At 31.5% G+C, this 17,886-nt stretch overlaps 2 protein-coding genes across 3 annotated transcripts; both read left to right on the top strand.

Annotated features, from left to right (window-relative positions):
- Positions 1-5,208: 5,208 nt before the first annotated feature.
- On the top strand, positions 5,209-8,792 carry LOC114418095 (PTI1-like tyrosine-protein kinase At3g15890). 2 transcript variants are annotated; one of them, XM_028383263.1, is made up of 4 exons: positions 5,209-5,621; positions 6,041-6,185; positions 7,570-7,832; positions 7,911-8,792. In XM_028383263.1, the coding sequence occupies exons 1-4, from the start codon at positions 5,584-5,586 to the stop codon at positions 8,548-8,550; spliced, it is 1,086 nt and encodes a 361-aa protein (XP_028239064.1). In that variant the 5' UTR covers positions 5,209-5,583; the 3' UTR covers positions 8,551-8,792. The 2 variants fall into 2 exon arrangements, with proteins under 2 accessions (XP_028239064.1, XP_028239063.1); XM_028383262.1 differs by having other exon boundaries at positions 5,210-5,621; positions 6,038-6,185.
- Positions 8,793-11,164: 2,372 nt separating this feature from the next.
- On the top strand, positions 11,165-15,318 carry LOC114418096. The gene is made up of 5 exons (XM_028383264.1): positions 11,165-11,505; positions 12,488-12,623; positions 12,862-13,085; positions 14,224-14,397; positions 14,952-15,318. The coding sequence occupies exons 1-5, from the start codon at positions 11,344-11,346 to the stop codon at positions 15,036-15,038; spliced, it is 783 nt and encodes a 260-aa protein (XP_028239065.1). The 5' UTR covers positions 11,165-11,343; the 3' UTR covers positions 15,039-15,318.
- Positions 15,319-17,886: the final 2,568 nt, after the last annotated feature.

Raw genomic sequence — 17,886 nt, 5'->3', positions numbered from 1 at the left:
GTGGTTATTTACAAATAGCAGAATCGAAATCACGTTCCCCTAACTCACCAGTCACCGCTAAGGTGGGGAATACGTTTTAACATCTTTAAATCACTAAAAAAGTGAAATAGGAGATATAAAGTGAGTTGAATGATTAAATCATTTCCACTGTCAAAAACTAACATTCTAATAATTTGTCCATAAAAAAAAAAAAAACCTAAAAAGTGAAATACATGCCAAGTAGGCAAGTAGATACACCCAAGTCATCTAAACATCTCTTATTTGTGTCACGGGGAAGTTACGAGCGTGATTGATTTGAAAATCATGCACCTATTTCTGACACACCGTTGGAAGATATAGCAGAATCAGGCAAATTTCCAAAAGGGGTTTGTTTTACAAACTATTTCCGTAAATGGGGCTCTTTCTAAACTATTTTCTGTATGGTGTCATTTTTTACGTAAAAGCTATACAAATCGCAGAAAGTATTGGCGAGTTCGGGCTGAGGCTGACACGTGGCATTGGTCTCGCCAGTACCACCAGCGATTTGAGCTTCATGGGACTCGCCAGTGGGACTAACGAGTTGAGCAAGTTGGGAATTGTCAACTCTATTGGCAAGTTGTGCTGGCTAAAACCTTTGGATATTTTTTATTAATAATATCCTAATATATGGCGTGTCCTTGCACTACCGTTTTTGTCTCAGGAATCCCTCGTTGGCAGCAGAGATACAATGCGGCTTGGCTCATTATCTTCTCTTTTTTATTGTGAATCTTTTGATCAGAACAAACAAGAAGAACCTGCACCTTTCATATCATTTTGAAATGCAATTTGGTTTTTAATAAAATCCTTTTAAAATAATCATGGAATAATTTAAAGAAATATTTTTTTGTCATTTTTTCCTTTTTGATCATAATTACAATATTAATATTAAAAAAAGTTGGGACGTAAGTGAGAGGTGCCTGCCACTTCACTTCATTTTATTTTTTTTTACAGTGTTTGGTTGACTCTTGTATACTCATTAATAATCATTACTGTATTTTTTAACTATTTTTCAGAGAATTTAAAAATAATTATTAGCTCTATCCTTATTTATGCTTTGAATTTGATTTAATTATGTTTTTAATTTCTAAAATTTAAAATAATTTTAATTCTTGTAATTTAAAAAAAATGTTTTTAGTCCTTAAAAGTAGACATTGTTGGCAGAGATTATTAAAAGGAATGTCATGGCACTCTCAACATATGTTTTTAATATTTTATATATTCAGATTAGTTAGTTAATGATGCTGGATAAATTAATAACAGGTTAAAAACATAATTCATTAAAAAATATTGCGTGTATATATTCCTCAAGCTCCTTAATTAATGGCATTATAAAGCACTCCCAATCTGCTGCACAACTCGCCAGTAGAGTTGGCAATTCCCAGCCTGCTCAACTCGCCAGTCCAACTGGCGAGTCTCATGGAGCTCAAATCGCTGGTGGTACTGGCGAGACCAGTGTCACGTGTCACCCCCAGTCCGAACTCGCCAATGCCTTCTGCGATTTGCATGGCTTTTACGTAAAAAATAACACCATACAGGAAATAGTTTGAAAAGAACCCCATTTACGAAAATAGTTTGTAAAATAAACCCCTTTTGGGAAATTTGCCGCAGAATCACCTTAGACAGTTAGGTCCACAATCATTCAGCCTGTGTTGAGGAAAATAAATTATTAGATAATCTTGAATGATCATGAGCCCTGTTAGTTCTCTCCATAATTAAAAATTTGAATATATGTCATGTACAAAATTGGTCGAGATTTATGGAGACATGATGATTATAGATTACTTAATAATTTATCCTTAAAGATATTCTTATTAAGGCTATAGTTGAACATTTCCACCACCAATTACTTTCTCATATAAAAAAAGACATTCATGTACATGCAAAGACTCAAAAGATGTGGTTAACTTGAATTGATGCATATATCACTGAGGGAGATTAAGCAAATGTTTGGTATGAAGTGTGGCATATGATGATTCGGACTTTAGTTGTCTGGTGGCCTAGACTGATGAATGAGTGTTCTGGTCTTCTTGAGATGAGATTAACTTGACCTGAACTCTACAATTTCGATTTGCACAAAAAAAGGCTACATGCAAAGATATTTTAATGTTTAAGTTAACAGAAAACTCCACTAAAGAGATATTATAATAAATGCCTATATTTGTAACGGTGACGTTTCAAATATATACGTATTACATTTCAAGTATATTAGTATCACGGTCCAAAACCCTTTATAGGCGGTTATCTCGGGTTGAAGAGCTTATTTGTATAACTTTAATACTGGTTGTTGTTATCTTCACTTAGCTTCTTGATATGAATTTGGACTTACTAATAAAAATGAACTGAGGTCGATTGAGCCTAAGTTGAGTTCATAACAAGTACCGAAGAATTTATGCATCTCACGGCTTTTTTACCATTTTTGGGTATTTTTTTTTTCAAAATAATGAAAAAAATAAACTATTTTAATTAATTCCCATTTGAAAATAAGTCATAAAAGTTGTTATAATTTTGTAAACACAGGTCATAAGTCTTTATACGACTTCAATCTATATACAAATTTATCATTTTAGTTTTACATTGAAGTCATATAAAGATTTACCACTTCCTTTATGAAATCGTAATAACTTTTACGATTTAGTCTTAATTGATAATTAATTTTAAAAGTGTTTTCTTTTGGTAATTTCTAAAAAATTAGCCCAAATGGTAAAAATAAAGTTTCCATCTCATTCTCTTTGGTTTGATTTATTGGCTTTAGTCATGTGTGATGAAAATAAATGCTCAAATAATCGAGTAGAGATCTTCTTCAAGTATTGGACATTTTCAGTAGGAGAGATAAAGATACAACACATTGTTAAAAATGTCCAATGACCAGATAGAAGACTAACCCCAAGTAATCAGTGGCTAATAATTTTTTTATTGATTCTGAAGAAAAATAAAACCGAAGTTTGGAAATTGTCACCTTGGTCAGTGAGTCTGAAGACTGAACTAGCAAACAATAGCCGATCCTGCACTTCTATTTCGACAGTGTACCTATCCCAAAGGCCAAATACACACATGTTGAGTTATGAGATCACATTTTATTTGTCTGGTGCATATCACCTTAATGTGTTAGTCCTACTTAATGTTGTCAATTTAATATACTATAATTATCATTTAAATTTCAGTTGTCCATCTTTTAAAGAAAAAATGTCGGCATAAGTTTGAATTTTATCTTCAAAGAAAATAATTATCTAAAAAAAAATTCAAAGAAAATAACAGTTATTCCGTTATTCCCCATGTCACAGGCTAAAAAATTTTCAAGTGCACTTTTGTAGTTTTCAGCCATCTGATTTATTCTATAATTTAAGGACATGAAAGTTTGTAAGTATGTCCTGTGTAGAACTTCTAATTAGTTTTTTAAACTTCTTAAGCAAGTGTGTTAATGTGTAATGTAGCAGTGTAAGCATAAAAAAAACAAATATTGCTGAATGGTGAGCAATCTGCACCAGGTGTTAGTGTGTCTTTGTCATTATAGACTGTCAAAATCTGATCATGGGAAAGCTATTTGAGTATTAGATATGACTTTTTCAGAGGCTTTATTAGTAGTTCAACTGATCAGCAACAGGTGGCTAATATTCGAAATATGGAAATACCCAAATACCCTCCTCTGGAAATCTGGTTATCCAGAGCCTAAGATTTTCATCTTCCTTAGTTGGCAATGATATCCAGAGCATGTAGAAGAATATATAGAACCTGAAGTAAGGGGTGTAGAGTTAAACAGAAAAGAAGAATTTTTAATATATACAATTCCCTTTATACACAAAAGTTAAACAACAACTTACTTTCAGATGCTAATGATCCTGTGTATATTATATAAAAAAAAATGACCTTGTGTATCACACAAATTGATAAGTAGTTTACTTTATTTGTAACTGGACAGTATAATACTTAATTAGTATTTCTTATTATAAATAGTCCTATGACACAATAAAACACAAGATGAAGTGTGAATTTTAGGAGTTAAAAACAGCTAAAAACAAGCATGCAGAATTGTACAAAACAAAAGGGAGGAAAAGAAAAACAAAGAATCTCGCTTCGTATCCCTCAATTGATTTAATTTGCTCTAACTACCCTCTCTCTTTCTACAACTAAACAATTTAAGTGTTCATTTGATACCTGTATTAAGTAATAAAATGATTGGGCCATACATCTCAAAGGCTATAAATAAAAACCAGTTGCAAATTTGTAAAGTGAGGTAAATGAATCTATATGTCGATTAATCAGAAAAAAATGCATGAATAATAGCGTGGATAGATTCCTAATTAGAAAGCTTTTTGTACAAACCAATAACAAAATTCTTCCGAAATAAAGTATTATATTTTAAAAAAAATCACATCAGCATGCTGTAATGTGATAAGAATATTTTATTCCATTGGAATAACGATTTCGGTAGAAAGAAAATAATGTATTCTTCAAAGCATCAAAAATTTTATTTTTAACGTAATTACTATAAAATAAAAAAATTCATCGTATATTTTAATTTGTGATTAAATAATAATATAATTTTTTTTATCAATACATATATTAATTATCATAAAAACAATTAAATTTTATATTTTTAAAATAATTATTATAAAAATAAACAAATTCATCATATATTTTAGTTTGTGATTGAATAATATTATAAAAAAAATATTATCAATACATATATTATTTATTATAAAATAATCAAATTTTCTATTTTCACTATTTATTTAGAGAAAATTATTTTGCAGCGAAGGGGAAGTTGATTTTCATTTTTTTCTTTAGTTTTTACAATATAAAAATAATAAAATAAAAATGTAAGCATTTTTGTTAAATTTATATTTTAATTATGATAAAATATTTTTATACAATTTTTTTATTTTCTATTTTGACTTATTAAACTAAATAAATAAAAATTTATATATATTTTTTGTTTTTATCTATTTAAATAAGAAATTTTATTTTTTGTTCTTATTTATTTCTTCCTTATTTCATTTATTATCCTAAGAAGCGTTACAGTCTAGAACAGCAACAACTCATAAACTGCATTGATTAGTCAATTAATTTCCCCCCAAAACACAATTAAAATTTAAAAAAAGAAATGGGGGCCATACATACATGTCTTGTTTTATTTAAAAATTAAAAAACAATAAATATGCCAACAGCTGGAGTTCAGCATGACAAGGACGGAGAGGAGTAACAAGCCTTTAACTTCCATTAAACAGAACAGAAAACTCTCTTACTCTTACCTGTTACCACTTTTTTTTTTTTTTTTCGGGTTCTCTTAACTTAACACCACTTTTTGCATCATCATCATGCTTTCACTTCCCATTTCCTCATCCCTCTTTTCTTTGTTGCCACACATTTTCATTTATTTTCCTTCACGCTGAAACCAGCTACAGAAACACCTGTTTCAAAGGAAACAACTCCCGGGTTAAAGGAAACCACAACAACACTTGTTTGGTTTGGTGGGTCGGTTTCAAGTTTTGATTTTGTTCACCTTTTCCGAGCTTCATTGGCAAGGTAGAGAGAAAGGAAGAGGTGGGGCTGATTGGTGGAAAGGTTATGGCTTTTTGGTTTTGTTGCGGAAAAGTTTCCACTCGGTATGGCAATAATTCATGAATCTTTTGTTAACTTTTTTTTTTCTTTTGCTCTGTTGTTTTTATTTTGTTGGATTAGATGTTAGTGTAGTATGACTTCAAGTTTGTGTGCTTGATTTCGAGGAAAATAATGAATGTTAGATTTTTGCAGAGTCTTGACTCTTGAGTAAGAAGGATCTATTAAGGGTTAGTTAAGTTTGTTAGGTACAACTCTACAGGCAAAATTAAGGGAGAAGTTTAGAGCATTATGCATGATTAACTGTTTTGAGCATACCAAGCTGTATGTTTTATTGATTGGTCCTGTACTTGCAGAGTTCTCAAAGTACATTTTTTTTTATATTCAAACTTTGGCCTTGAATATGCTTTTCATTTTATTTTTTACTGAATGGAGGCTTGATATCAGAGTCTTATTCATGCAGCAGAAGACGAGGGAAAGAACAACCTAAATGGCGGGTGTTTTCTTTGAAGGAATTACACTCTGCCACAAATAATTTCAACTATGATAACAAGCTTGGAGAAGGTAGCTTCGGCAGTGTGTACTGGGGCCAACTTTGGGATGGATCACAAGTACGACTATAATTTTTATTTAGTTAGTTATTGTTGTTATTGTTATTGTTACCGTTACGCATCTTGTCAAATCAGCTGCATTTCTGTGTCTTCTAAGGTTATTCTTGCTCATTTTAGCCGTGGATGGGGTGATCTAGTGTTTCATTTCCTTTAATAATATATTTGGGTGGCTTTTGTTTTTAACTAAACTGCATATTTGTAAAATGATGAACCATATAAATGAGTTTTCTCAGACACATGTTCTTTTCAATAATGGCATACATAGACAGATCTAGTACAGTCACATGATTATTCCCATTCCTTGTTATTTTCTTTCCAGTTTCCATCCTTGCCTAAACTCAGAAGATTGAAATTGATTTGATATCCATGCCATCAAAGCATTACGTTCATCACGTTATCATTTCCTTTTATCTACTTTAATGAAGTAATATCTTCTTATTTTGCCCTCTTTCACATTGTAAATGTCAGTACTGGAAAATCTATGTATCCAATGAAGCAATCACTATTAATAATGTGAATATGTTTCTCACAACATATAAACTATAAAGCATTAGTAATTGCACAATGAGTTTATGGCTGGATTATACATTTTGAAACTGAGTAGAGTTCATTAGCAGTATCATTTGTGAATGACACAGGTAAAAGATTGTATAAAATCCATTTCTCTTCATCAATTATTATGGCCATTTCACATTCTTAATGGCTTTGTGGGGTCTGCTTTGATATAGTTTGAATTCCTATATCGTTCTAAGTCCTACTTGACAATTAGTAATTATAAGTCTTTCATTGTTGCTGCAAAAGAATTGACTTGTGAGAGATCCATGTCCAAGAATGTTATTCTCTCAATCAAATTGGGGTTGAATGAGAGGGAAGAAGATACTGAACCCCTCCTCCAGTGGCTTCTATTTTCTGTTGCAGCAATCTTTCAATATAAGCCCACCAGTTTTCTTATCATGATTGTTAGTGAGCCTAAGTAATAGCATTGGATTGAACTTAAATAGCCATTGACTGTATATTATAGAAAAGAGTGAGTTTGGTTTATGTTCCTTAATGGATTGTTCTCAAGACTTGTAGGATTTGATTTAACCTTGTGATGTGATTTTTAAAGAATGTGATCAGAAGTCTCAGGGGCTAATGCTGCAAAAAGCCAAAAACCTCCATTCAAAACAATTTATCTAACATTTGAGTTTTTTTTTGTACAATGGTCGCACTGAGGTTTGAAAACCTAGAACCTCATGCATATTACCCAAAACCCACCACCACTAGGCCGACCCTAGTGGTTTTTATCTAGCATTTGAGTATTGAAGCAACTGAAATATGTTGATGGCAGACAAGTAGCATGGCTGTATAACCATTTTATTGTTTAAAAATCTTGCCATCCCAGATTGCAGTGAAAAGATTGAAAGTTTGGAGCAACAGAGCAGAGACTGAATTTACTGTTGAACTTGAAATATTGGCAAGAATACGACACAAGAATCTTCTCAGTCTTCGTGGCTACTGTGCTGAAGGACAGGAACGGTTAATTGTATATGAATATATGCAAAATTTGAGCCTCCACTCTCATCTTCATGGACATCACTCATTCGAATGCCTTCTTGATTGGAATCGGCGGATGAACATTGCAATTGGTTCTGCTGAAGGAATTGTGTGAGTACTACTAACCTGACTTTTCTCATGAACTTCTTCCACTATCATTACATTATCCATAAATCTTATTACTTTCAGGTATCTTCATCACCAAGCAACACCGCATATCATCCACAGAGATATTAAAGCAAGCAACGTGTTGCTGGATTCTGATTTCCGTGCCCGGGTTGCTGATTTCGGGTTTGCTAAGTTGATGCCTGACGGGGCAACGCATATGACTACAAAAGTAAAGGGTACCCTGGGCTACCTTGCACCAGAATATGCTATGTTAGGCAAAGCAAATGAGAGTTGTGATGTCTACAGTTTTGGCATTCTCCTTCTGGAACTCACCAGTGGCAAGAGACCAATTGAAAAGCTTAATTCCACAGTGAGGCGATCTATAGTTGATTGGGCATTGCATTTGGTTTGTGAGAAGAAATTTAGTGAAATTGCTGATCCAAGACTAAATGGCAACTATGTGGAGGGAGAGCTTAAAAGAGTTGTTTTAGTTGCACTTATGTGTGCTCAGGATCTACCTGAGAAGAGACCCACCATACTTGATGTGATAGAGCTACTGAAGGGAGAATCTAAAGATAAATTTTATCATATAGAGAACAGTGAAATGTTCAGAAGCCTTCTAGCTGTAGAAAGCAATGATGAGACATCAGTGGCTGAAGACAGTTTAGACTATATATCAGAAGAAAAAGAATTACAACGTCCCTTGAAAGGGAATAATTAACTATGGCCTTGAGGGGTTGTGAAGGGTTTTTTTGTTTCTTTTTAATTGTTAGATTAGTATGGGTATGTTTACGTCATGCGTGTGATTGTATTTGTATGAGTGCTTGGGGTTATCCGTTTTGTGTAGTGTTTTATTCCCCTTGTGTTGTGGTTACCAATTTCATATCTGCATCGTCTTTCACCCTTGTTACTATGCGATATTGCTACTAAGTCAAATATTTTTTCTAGTATTTTTTTGCAAAAGCTTCAACTTCACTCTATTCACAAGTGATAGCTCTATTACGATTATTTTAACGTCTGAGCAGTGACAAGTGGCAGCACACCCAAGTTAGTCTTGACATTTTACAGGCTCGGAAAAAAACAATAAATAAAACTCCCTTATATATAAATATTTTAAAATACAAACATATATTACATAAAAAATAAACACATGATTTAATTAAATAAACTATACTTTATTACGTTAAATAAATAACAGAATTTTAACAAAATTTGAAAAAAATGTATTATATTTTTCATTCAATTTATTTCTATGCTATAATCTGTTATCAATGAAATATTATCATCTTAGATTAAATCTTACATGTGTTTTTGTTATTTATTAGTATTTTTTATATAATTACAAGTCATATTTTAGATTTATGATAAATAATTCAAATTGTAATATAAGGACATTTTTAAATTATTGTGCAGAAGTAAATTTCTCAATAGTTTGGGTTGTAGTTTGTATTTTTTATCTTGTTGAAAAACAAAAGCTTTAAATTTATGTATTATCATATATCCGTTGTATGTTACGTTTAAAAATTCTCATAACATGGATTTGTAAATGTAATACATAAGTAAAAAAAAAAAATCTGAAAATTAAAAGAATGATAGGAGATAATGATTTCAATCTATTTATAAAACTATCATAAAATTATATATATATATATATATATATATATATTATCCCCTCCTGATCATAGGTCATGAGTCATCGCATCTCTCGATCAAGTAACAACTAAGCACAAACCTACAATTTCTTTAACCTTATATACATTTACACATTGCTTAATTTGTTCCTGTGGACTTACTATGGAATGAAATCATAAAGTAAGGAAATATATATCTCGTGGCCATTATTAATGGATTGGCATCTTGGTGGAAATTATCTATAACATATATAAATTAGTACATATTAATAAATGTTTATAGAAATATAAATATATTAGAAGGTTTATAAAAATATGAAGAGGTATGAAATTATCTCAGTCCCAAAAGAGATTAAAGCATATTCTATAATTTTGATAACTATAATATTATTTTATAATTTTCAACTTATAATATTTTCTTAAACCTCAATGTTAGATTAAAAGTTTCTTTTCTAAAATTAATTTTTACTTCTTCCACGTAGATTATGATTAAGGTAATATAAACATATCAAAATATACTAAGATATGAATCATTTAATTACTCTATTATTTAATTTTGACAAAATTTAATACAGACGGTCTTGATAATATGTGAATATAATTCAATGATTCAATCAATAAAAATTACATTGTATGTCAAATTATAAAAATAGTGTAATAATTATTAACATTATACTAATAATGTGTGAAATGTTTAAAAAATAATTATTACATTAATGAAAATATCTTATTTTAGTCACTAAATATGGAAAGAAAAAAATTAGAACAACAATTTCACGAGAGAAATTTATTTAAAATATAATTCTTTGTTTGATTTTATAATATTGTATTAGTTTCTTACTAGTACTCAATATCTGAGTAATTTTAGTCCTTAGTATATATTATTAATTTATATTCATTGATATTAATTTTAATATTTACAAATACGTGTAACTTTCATTCTTGATATATATATATATATATATAAATTCATATTTAGAAATTTGAATTTTAATATTATTACTATTTAATAATATTCAGTAAATTTATACTATTATTTATTTATTAATTCTAATTTTGATATTATTAGTTTCTATAATATTAATACTACTTAATTTACTAGTAACGAATATATGTGCAAGGTTGGTATTCCATTTAAGTTACATATAATTTATTTATTTATCAAAACAAAGTCATTAGTTTAATATGGTGTTAGAGTGTATGGATTTAATTAGGACTTTTTAAAGTTTTTTTTTTTTTTTTTGCTTTAAAGACTTAATAAAAAACTTTATATAACCCCATATATTAATTCAACCTACATAAAAAATATTAAGTAATTCTCTAGAAAGAAAAGATATTAAGTAATTTATCTTTTTAATATATGAAATGGATCTTTCTAAAATATATTTGATGAAAATGTAACGTTGCTCTTTTTCTTCTAAAAAAAGGAAAATGAAGCAAGTAAGCTAAAACTCTTAATACTCATAAAACACAATTATAATAATACGAATTATTAGTAGATTGCAAAATATTAAAAAATTAACGAGTGACGCTCCCCTCCCCTCCCCACCTCTTGATTCAGTTAGGGGTTTTTTAGGGAGAGAATTTCCTACAGAAGAAGAATCGTTGGTAACCAACGCGCTGGGGAAGCACGTGGAACACAGTTTCGGTTCGTCACCTCTGTGGCACAGCACTATAAATAATCCTCAAGTTTCTACACTTTACCTCTCCCAGGAGGAACAGCGCAGAACCTAACCCTCACGAAAGCCCTTTTCGATTCCGATAACTCTCGTTGTTCCGAAACCCTAACCCTAACCGGGTTTTTTCGTTTGTTTGGATTGAATTGGTATCGGAGGGAGGCGATCGATTGGAAATTGGTAGTGGTAGTTTAGCGTTGAAGAACGATGTCTGCTGCTGTGTGCGGAAGCAAGAGATCTTTCTTCGAAGAGCTTCCTCCTTCTCCGCCACTCTCCAAGAGGCTCCGTTGTTCCTCTTCGCCGATTCGATTCCCTCCTCCTTCTTCCATCGACCAACTTCGCCCTCTCTTTCCCCACATGGACGACTTGGTGTGTATTGTATTCCTTTCATGTTTTTTCGACTTTTACTTTATTATGTCAATTTCAATTCAGTTGCGTCTTTGAAACTGGGTAATTGAAGGGTTAGAATTAGAATTCATCTTCTTCGGCATATTATATTGTTGTTATTAATTAAGGTGTTCGGTGTGTATTCATCTTTCTTTTTTCTAGCTGCAAAATAGTTAATGAATCTATTTGTTTTTAAATTTTGATTTTCGTCGAGAGAAGGAAAATTCACATTTGATTTATTGTACCGACAAAAATTTCACAATTGATTTGTGTTCATGCTCGAGAATACACTCACCAGAGACTCCTAAAGCTTAGTATGAACTCAAGAGCTATACATTGCGTGACCTGGTGTCACCTGGGCTGGTCATGCCTATTTAACAATCATATTAATCAATCGATCATATTATTCAATATTCGATTGATTGGTCACTTGGGCTGGCCATGCCTATTTAACGAGCATATTGGATTGGATGGTTTGAGGTTATTGACAACAACAAAAAATGTCTAAGTCACTTTGTTTCTTTTTGTCCAAGTTTCTTCTCATTTTGTCTAACTTCCTTCCTTTTTTATTTGTGAGTTTTGGGAGTATCCCCAATCATATGTCTTCTAACGGTTTCCTTTTTTATTTGTGAGTTTCGGGAGTGGTGTGAATGGGGCCTGAGTCACGTGCGAGGGGGAGGTGGGGTCAATGGTACCTCAACCACGTGCGAGGAAGGATTTATAAATATTATATTGAGCCTGAAGGCCCAACGCCCACTGACTATTTGAGGTCTTGGGGCATCTCAACTGTTAGTGTGATAGGGTGAGCGATCAAAGGAAATGGTCGGTTTTACGGCGCTCGGCCGTATGGTCCAATTTGCAATTTATTTGTGATGTTTTAGATTTGTTCTTTGAAAGGAGCATGATTGATATAGATGACTCTCTTTCTCTTATATACCTTGTCGGTTGCTATGTTGCCTTTCAGGTTCTTGAGAGAGCTCTCCAAGAATGTGGCAATGATATAGATGCTGCCATCAAGAGGTTGAATGAGCTTTGCTTGGGAACTGCCGATGGAAATGGAATTGCTGAAGAATCGGAGGTTGTCATTAATCTGGGTGCAGGTATGGTTGGTTGACATGTGCGATTGAATGTTTAGTAGACTAAACTTTTACGAGGAAGTTCTGCTTTTACATGTTCTATGATAGGATATTTTAACTGTTAGTTAATTGCATTATGGCACAGTACCAATGCACTGCTCTTCTATGCTGACCCAGGCAATGCGGATGAGAGTTGAATAAATTGTCCACAGGTTTTGGTAACGAAACTGAGAAATTGACATGGTTTTGTGAAACTTTGCAGGTAAATTGGAAGGTGATGGAAATGCTTCTGTTTCTGAGGAGCAGCCTGCTTTGAACAATCACCTTCCTGCAGATGGAGCAGAATGGATTGACTTTTTTGTCAGGGAAATGATGGTTGCTACTAGTGTTGACGATGCTAGAGCCCGTGCTGCCAGAATGCTGGAGGTTCTAGAGAAATCAATCAGTGAAAGAGCAAAGGCTGAGGCAACTGATGCACTTCAGAAGGTATTCATACTAGAACCGTTCAAGATTTATGTTATCAACCAAACTCTGATGTCTTGCATGTCACTAAGTGAATGTCCATTTAGAGGAACAATTCGATTATATGATGTATGCTATTGGCTAGGGCGCTATCTGAACTGAAGTAGCAGTTGGGTGATGTTGAGTGTTTTGAGACTGGTTTGTTTGTGGAGGAACTCTACTGTTGATGGTTCATCCTATTATTTTTACTTTGTTGTTCTGTGTAATGATTGTGTATACTTTTTTAGTTTCACTTTGTATATGAGGATAAACAAGAAAATAAACATTATGTGGAAGTAAGTTTTGAGTGGTAAGAAGTCAAGAATAAAAATTCAAGTGTATCACCGATGAGAATGCTGTGTTGGACTTGGATGTATGGGCACACTAGACAAGATTAAAGAAAGTTGGGGTAATACTTGAAGTAGAAAAAATAGTAGAATTTTGCCCTTGGTGGTTTGGGTGTATGTGGAGAAGACATGTAGAAGCTTCAGGAAGGAGAGCAGATCAAATATAGGATAGTCTTGTAAATAGAGGTAGAGGGAGGTCAAGAAAAGTTATGGACAAAACCATAAAGAGGGTTTTGAAGGTCACTTGTTTGTCTATAGATATGATTTATAATAGAACATTATGACATTATTTGATTCATGTAGCCAAACCTAGTGGAAAAAGGCTTGTGGTTTGTTGTTATTGTTGTTCCTTGTATGCGAATATAACACTTAAGAGAGGCTGAAACTTACTGTGCTTAGACAATCTGTTTCTATGGATCTTCTTCAAATAAGCATGCAAAGTATTGTGTCTGATTTTCTATCAATACTCTTTAGTGCGTCTTCATATAAAAAAAAAAGATTGTGTAATTTTTTTAAAAATGAACTAGTAGTCAGAAGTATAATGCTTAAGCTGCATCTTTGCTGATGGCTTTTCAAAAATGGTTTTTACTTTTTATTATCAGAGTACTGGGTTTTGGGTGGTCCATGATCTTTATGATGCAGAATTGATCTCTCTACAGACTTGTATATTGATATTATTATGAGTTATATCTTAGAATAATTAGCAATATAAATGTATAGTGTTTCTTCCTGGTTGAGCTTGTATCTTAATTGTTGGAAGATGTTTTCATTTTCAGGAAAATTTGATGCTTAAAGAGCAAATTGAAGCGTTAATTAAGGAGAAAAATTCTTTCAAAAATGCTTTTAGAATCCAGCATGAGCGATTTGCTGATTATGAGGTTAAGAACCAAGAGTTACAGCATTTGAAGCAATTGGTGTCTCAATACCAGGAGCAGATTAGAACCCTCGAGGTTTGAATCAGCTTTTTCTCTTTTTTGTTCAGCCACAGCTGACCCATTAAGCTAAGGATATAATAATTATTATCTCTTTTAATTTGGTTTTATAAATTTAAAAAAACATATTGGAAATTCAAATATAATCTGCTTAAATTTAATGTCTCCTCCCTTCATACGAAGAAATAGAAGGGAAGGACATGATGTCACTGTTAACGATGATAATCATGGAGATTGTGGTCATTCCTGAACCCGACGCATTTGGATACTAATGGCTAGTAATGCATCATTACCTTGCACTTGCTTTCATCCACTTCTCTCCCTTTTGGGTTGAGAGTCAATCTAGTAATCTGCTATCTATAGGTTTACAAGTGAGTGTTGGAAGTTTCCATTCTCGGTCTTCCCTCATTTTCCGTACACAGAGGGAGAGGCCAATGCTCAATTATTGCATCTTAACATACGAAATTAGTTTACAAATTAAAATTGGTCCATTGCCAGATTCAGACAAACAGATTAGTTAGGATGAAAAATCTAAATGCTAATGATTTCTGTATCCATTGATTTGTGGACAGGTGAATAACTATGCTTTGGCAATGCATTTGAAGCAGGCTCAACAGAGCAACCCCTTTCCTGGGCGCTTCCCACCTGATGTCTTCTAATGGGGTGAATGTTTAGAATGTAATAATAAAGGCAGCAAATAGCTGCATCAGGTTGATTAATTATGTCGTGTTATTTTTCTCTCTTTCTTACAAAGGTCAAGCGTTGTTGTAGTTCAGGACTTCAGGTTATTCTATCCTACAGTATCCGAATATACTGTCACTCAGTTCAATTACCCCGTTTGGAATTTTATGATTTCGAGTTGTAGTCTAGCGAGATTGCGACGATGTTCAAGGTTAGCCTGTATCCGTCGCAATTGATATTTTAGATGAAGTTTGATAATCTCTTTTTGGCTAAAAAATGATCATTTTTTTAAAAAATTCTCGTGATTATAAAATTTATTTTTCAAAATAAGTTAAATTATAAGTGAAACATCGGAATTAAAATTTGAAATATATTATTAATTCTTGTCGATTGTTTATTGAATTGTATACTACCACGTTTTGAATTACTTGTATGGGTATTTTTAATCATGGATGTATCTGAGAGAACTTTTGTAAAATTTTAACAAGAATTTACACACTTCTGTCACGTTCTTTTGATCACATTTTATTATTAATTAATTTCATTAAATATCAAATTTTTTATGGGTTTATTTTTTGTTTAATGAGCCTTTATCACGTTTTCAATAAATTTTAACAAATATAAAAGTGGTTTAAAAGATTGTATATTATGTCTTAAATTACTTTTTATTACCTGCTTTATTACCTGCAAAGGGCATTTTCATTTTCCTGCCTAAATTATCATTTTTATTTATTTTAATACATTATATTTTTTTTGTTTGACATTAGTACTTGTCTCATTGAGTTAAGTGATTTGTAATCAATAATGTTTTACTCTCATCTAGTGATACTTTGTTAGTATAACAAGTCTTACTTAATGGATCTTCATTTGTGATTACTAAAATAAAAAATCAAACATAAAAAATGTGGGTTACTAAAATAAAAAAGAATGATAGTTTAAATAGTAAATCAAAATGAACAAGTAGAAAAAAGTTATTTAAGGTGTGTTTTATTGCTACCATTCTTCTTTTCATGATTTCAAATTTTTCTACTCTTTAGACCAACCATTAATGTTATTTAAAATAATTGGAAAAAATGAAGAGCTCTTCTTTAAACTAATTATTTTAATTTTAAAGAATTTTTCTTGATATTATTTATTTTCATTTCAAATTTAATTTCAAGAGTTTTTAATGAAACATAATTATTTTTTTATTAGTGCAAACATACTTTTAGTGTTAAGTTATACTATTATTTGTTGATTAATTATAATATTATTTTTTTATCAACAAATATTAATTTTGTTAGTAGAGGGGATCAAACTTACAACATTTTTCTTTTTTCCTCCTCTCTTAACCATCCAACTCATTTGTATCTTTAATTATAATATTATTTAATTTATTGAATTAGTATTTTTAAGTAATACATGTATTTCATGTATAATTTATTATTAAAATAGGATAACACTAAATATTTTTTATATTATTGTCCAATCACAAATTATTATATACAATTAGTGAGAATATTTACTTTTATAATAAATTATGTTTAAAATAATTTTTAATGAATTGAGAGTATAAAATGTTTTATATATTAGTAACATTGTGAAAATTAAACTCTTATTATTAATCAATAACTAACCATCAACATTTATAAACGGATTCAATCTCACATTACAATTTTTTTTCAGTTTTCTTAATTTTTTTCTCATGTTTAGTGCTTTATTAATTGTATTATATTGCTAAAAAAATATTACTATTATATATGGATTTCCTTTTTGTTTCTTGTTACATTCTCATGTTTCAAGTTCAAGTAGTGCCCATAGTAGTACGTACTTGGTGTTCTTGGCACCGTGGCACGTACTGCACGATTGCCATAAACTCTTCATTTTCCCACACAAACAAACTTAGAAGCGCTCGCTTCTTCCTCTTGAGATGGAAACTATGTCATGAATATGATGATAAATAACAGTGATACAGGGGAGTAACTTCTTCTCTGTTTCTTTTGGCCATCGATAAATCTTGCTGGTGAAGGCTTTGTTACACCTATAAGTGTTTATAATTTATATTTATGTAACACAATTCACTTGTTTTTAAAAAAGTCAGAATTGATGTTTTGAAGTCATTTTTTGAAAGATGTTTATAATAATAATTTTTGATAAATAAAACAAATTTACCTCTTGTGCATTTGACACTAATGGGCCCCTTTTCATATTTCTTATATGGGATTTTATCTTTTTTGTAATATTGAATTTAAGATTTGATATTTGCTTGATTCCTTTTCTCTTTGCCATTTTTAAGTGTCAATGCCGAAATGTTACCTAATGCTATCGATCAATTTAATTTTTGGTATGTTAATAGGTGAAGACAGTTGAAGGCATTTCTGAACTTCAAATACCTCCTGGTACCCAACCTGGAGATGTCCTAATCCTAGCAAGGAAAGATGCACCAAAATTAAACAAACCATCAATATGTGGTAACCACTTGTTTACTGTCAAAGTTACAATGCCTATACATATCAGGTAATGGGTGACTTCTAAATAATTTTTTGTTGGCTCCCTCCCTCATTATAGGATGCTATCAATTTGCCTCTGCATTTTGTCTTCAGTCAATGGAACATGAGTTGCTTGAAGAAGTTTCTTTGCTTCGTGACACAACAAGCAGCCATTCAAAATCTTATCTTAAAACCCGCTCTTCTAGTAGGTGGCTTCTTTATTATTTGCTAATTATCTGTGCTTGCTTTTCTTTTTCAACAAAGTGCACATTCAACATTTCGAAAGAAAGCCATTTTGTTATACCTTTTGACACCATTTTCAAGTTGCAATAAACAATTTTTTTAAGGTAATGAGTAT

This window comes from Glycine soja, chromosome 7 (genome assembly GCF_004193775.1).
Source record: "Glycine soja cultivar W05 chromosome 7, ASM419377v2, whole genome shotgun sequence".
In the NCBI taxonomy this organism is placed as follows: Eukaryota; Viridiplantae; Streptophyta; class Magnoliopsida; order Fabales; family Fabaceae; genus Glycine; species Glycine soja.
This window is presented reverse-complemented; position numbering and strand designations above follow the sequence as displayed.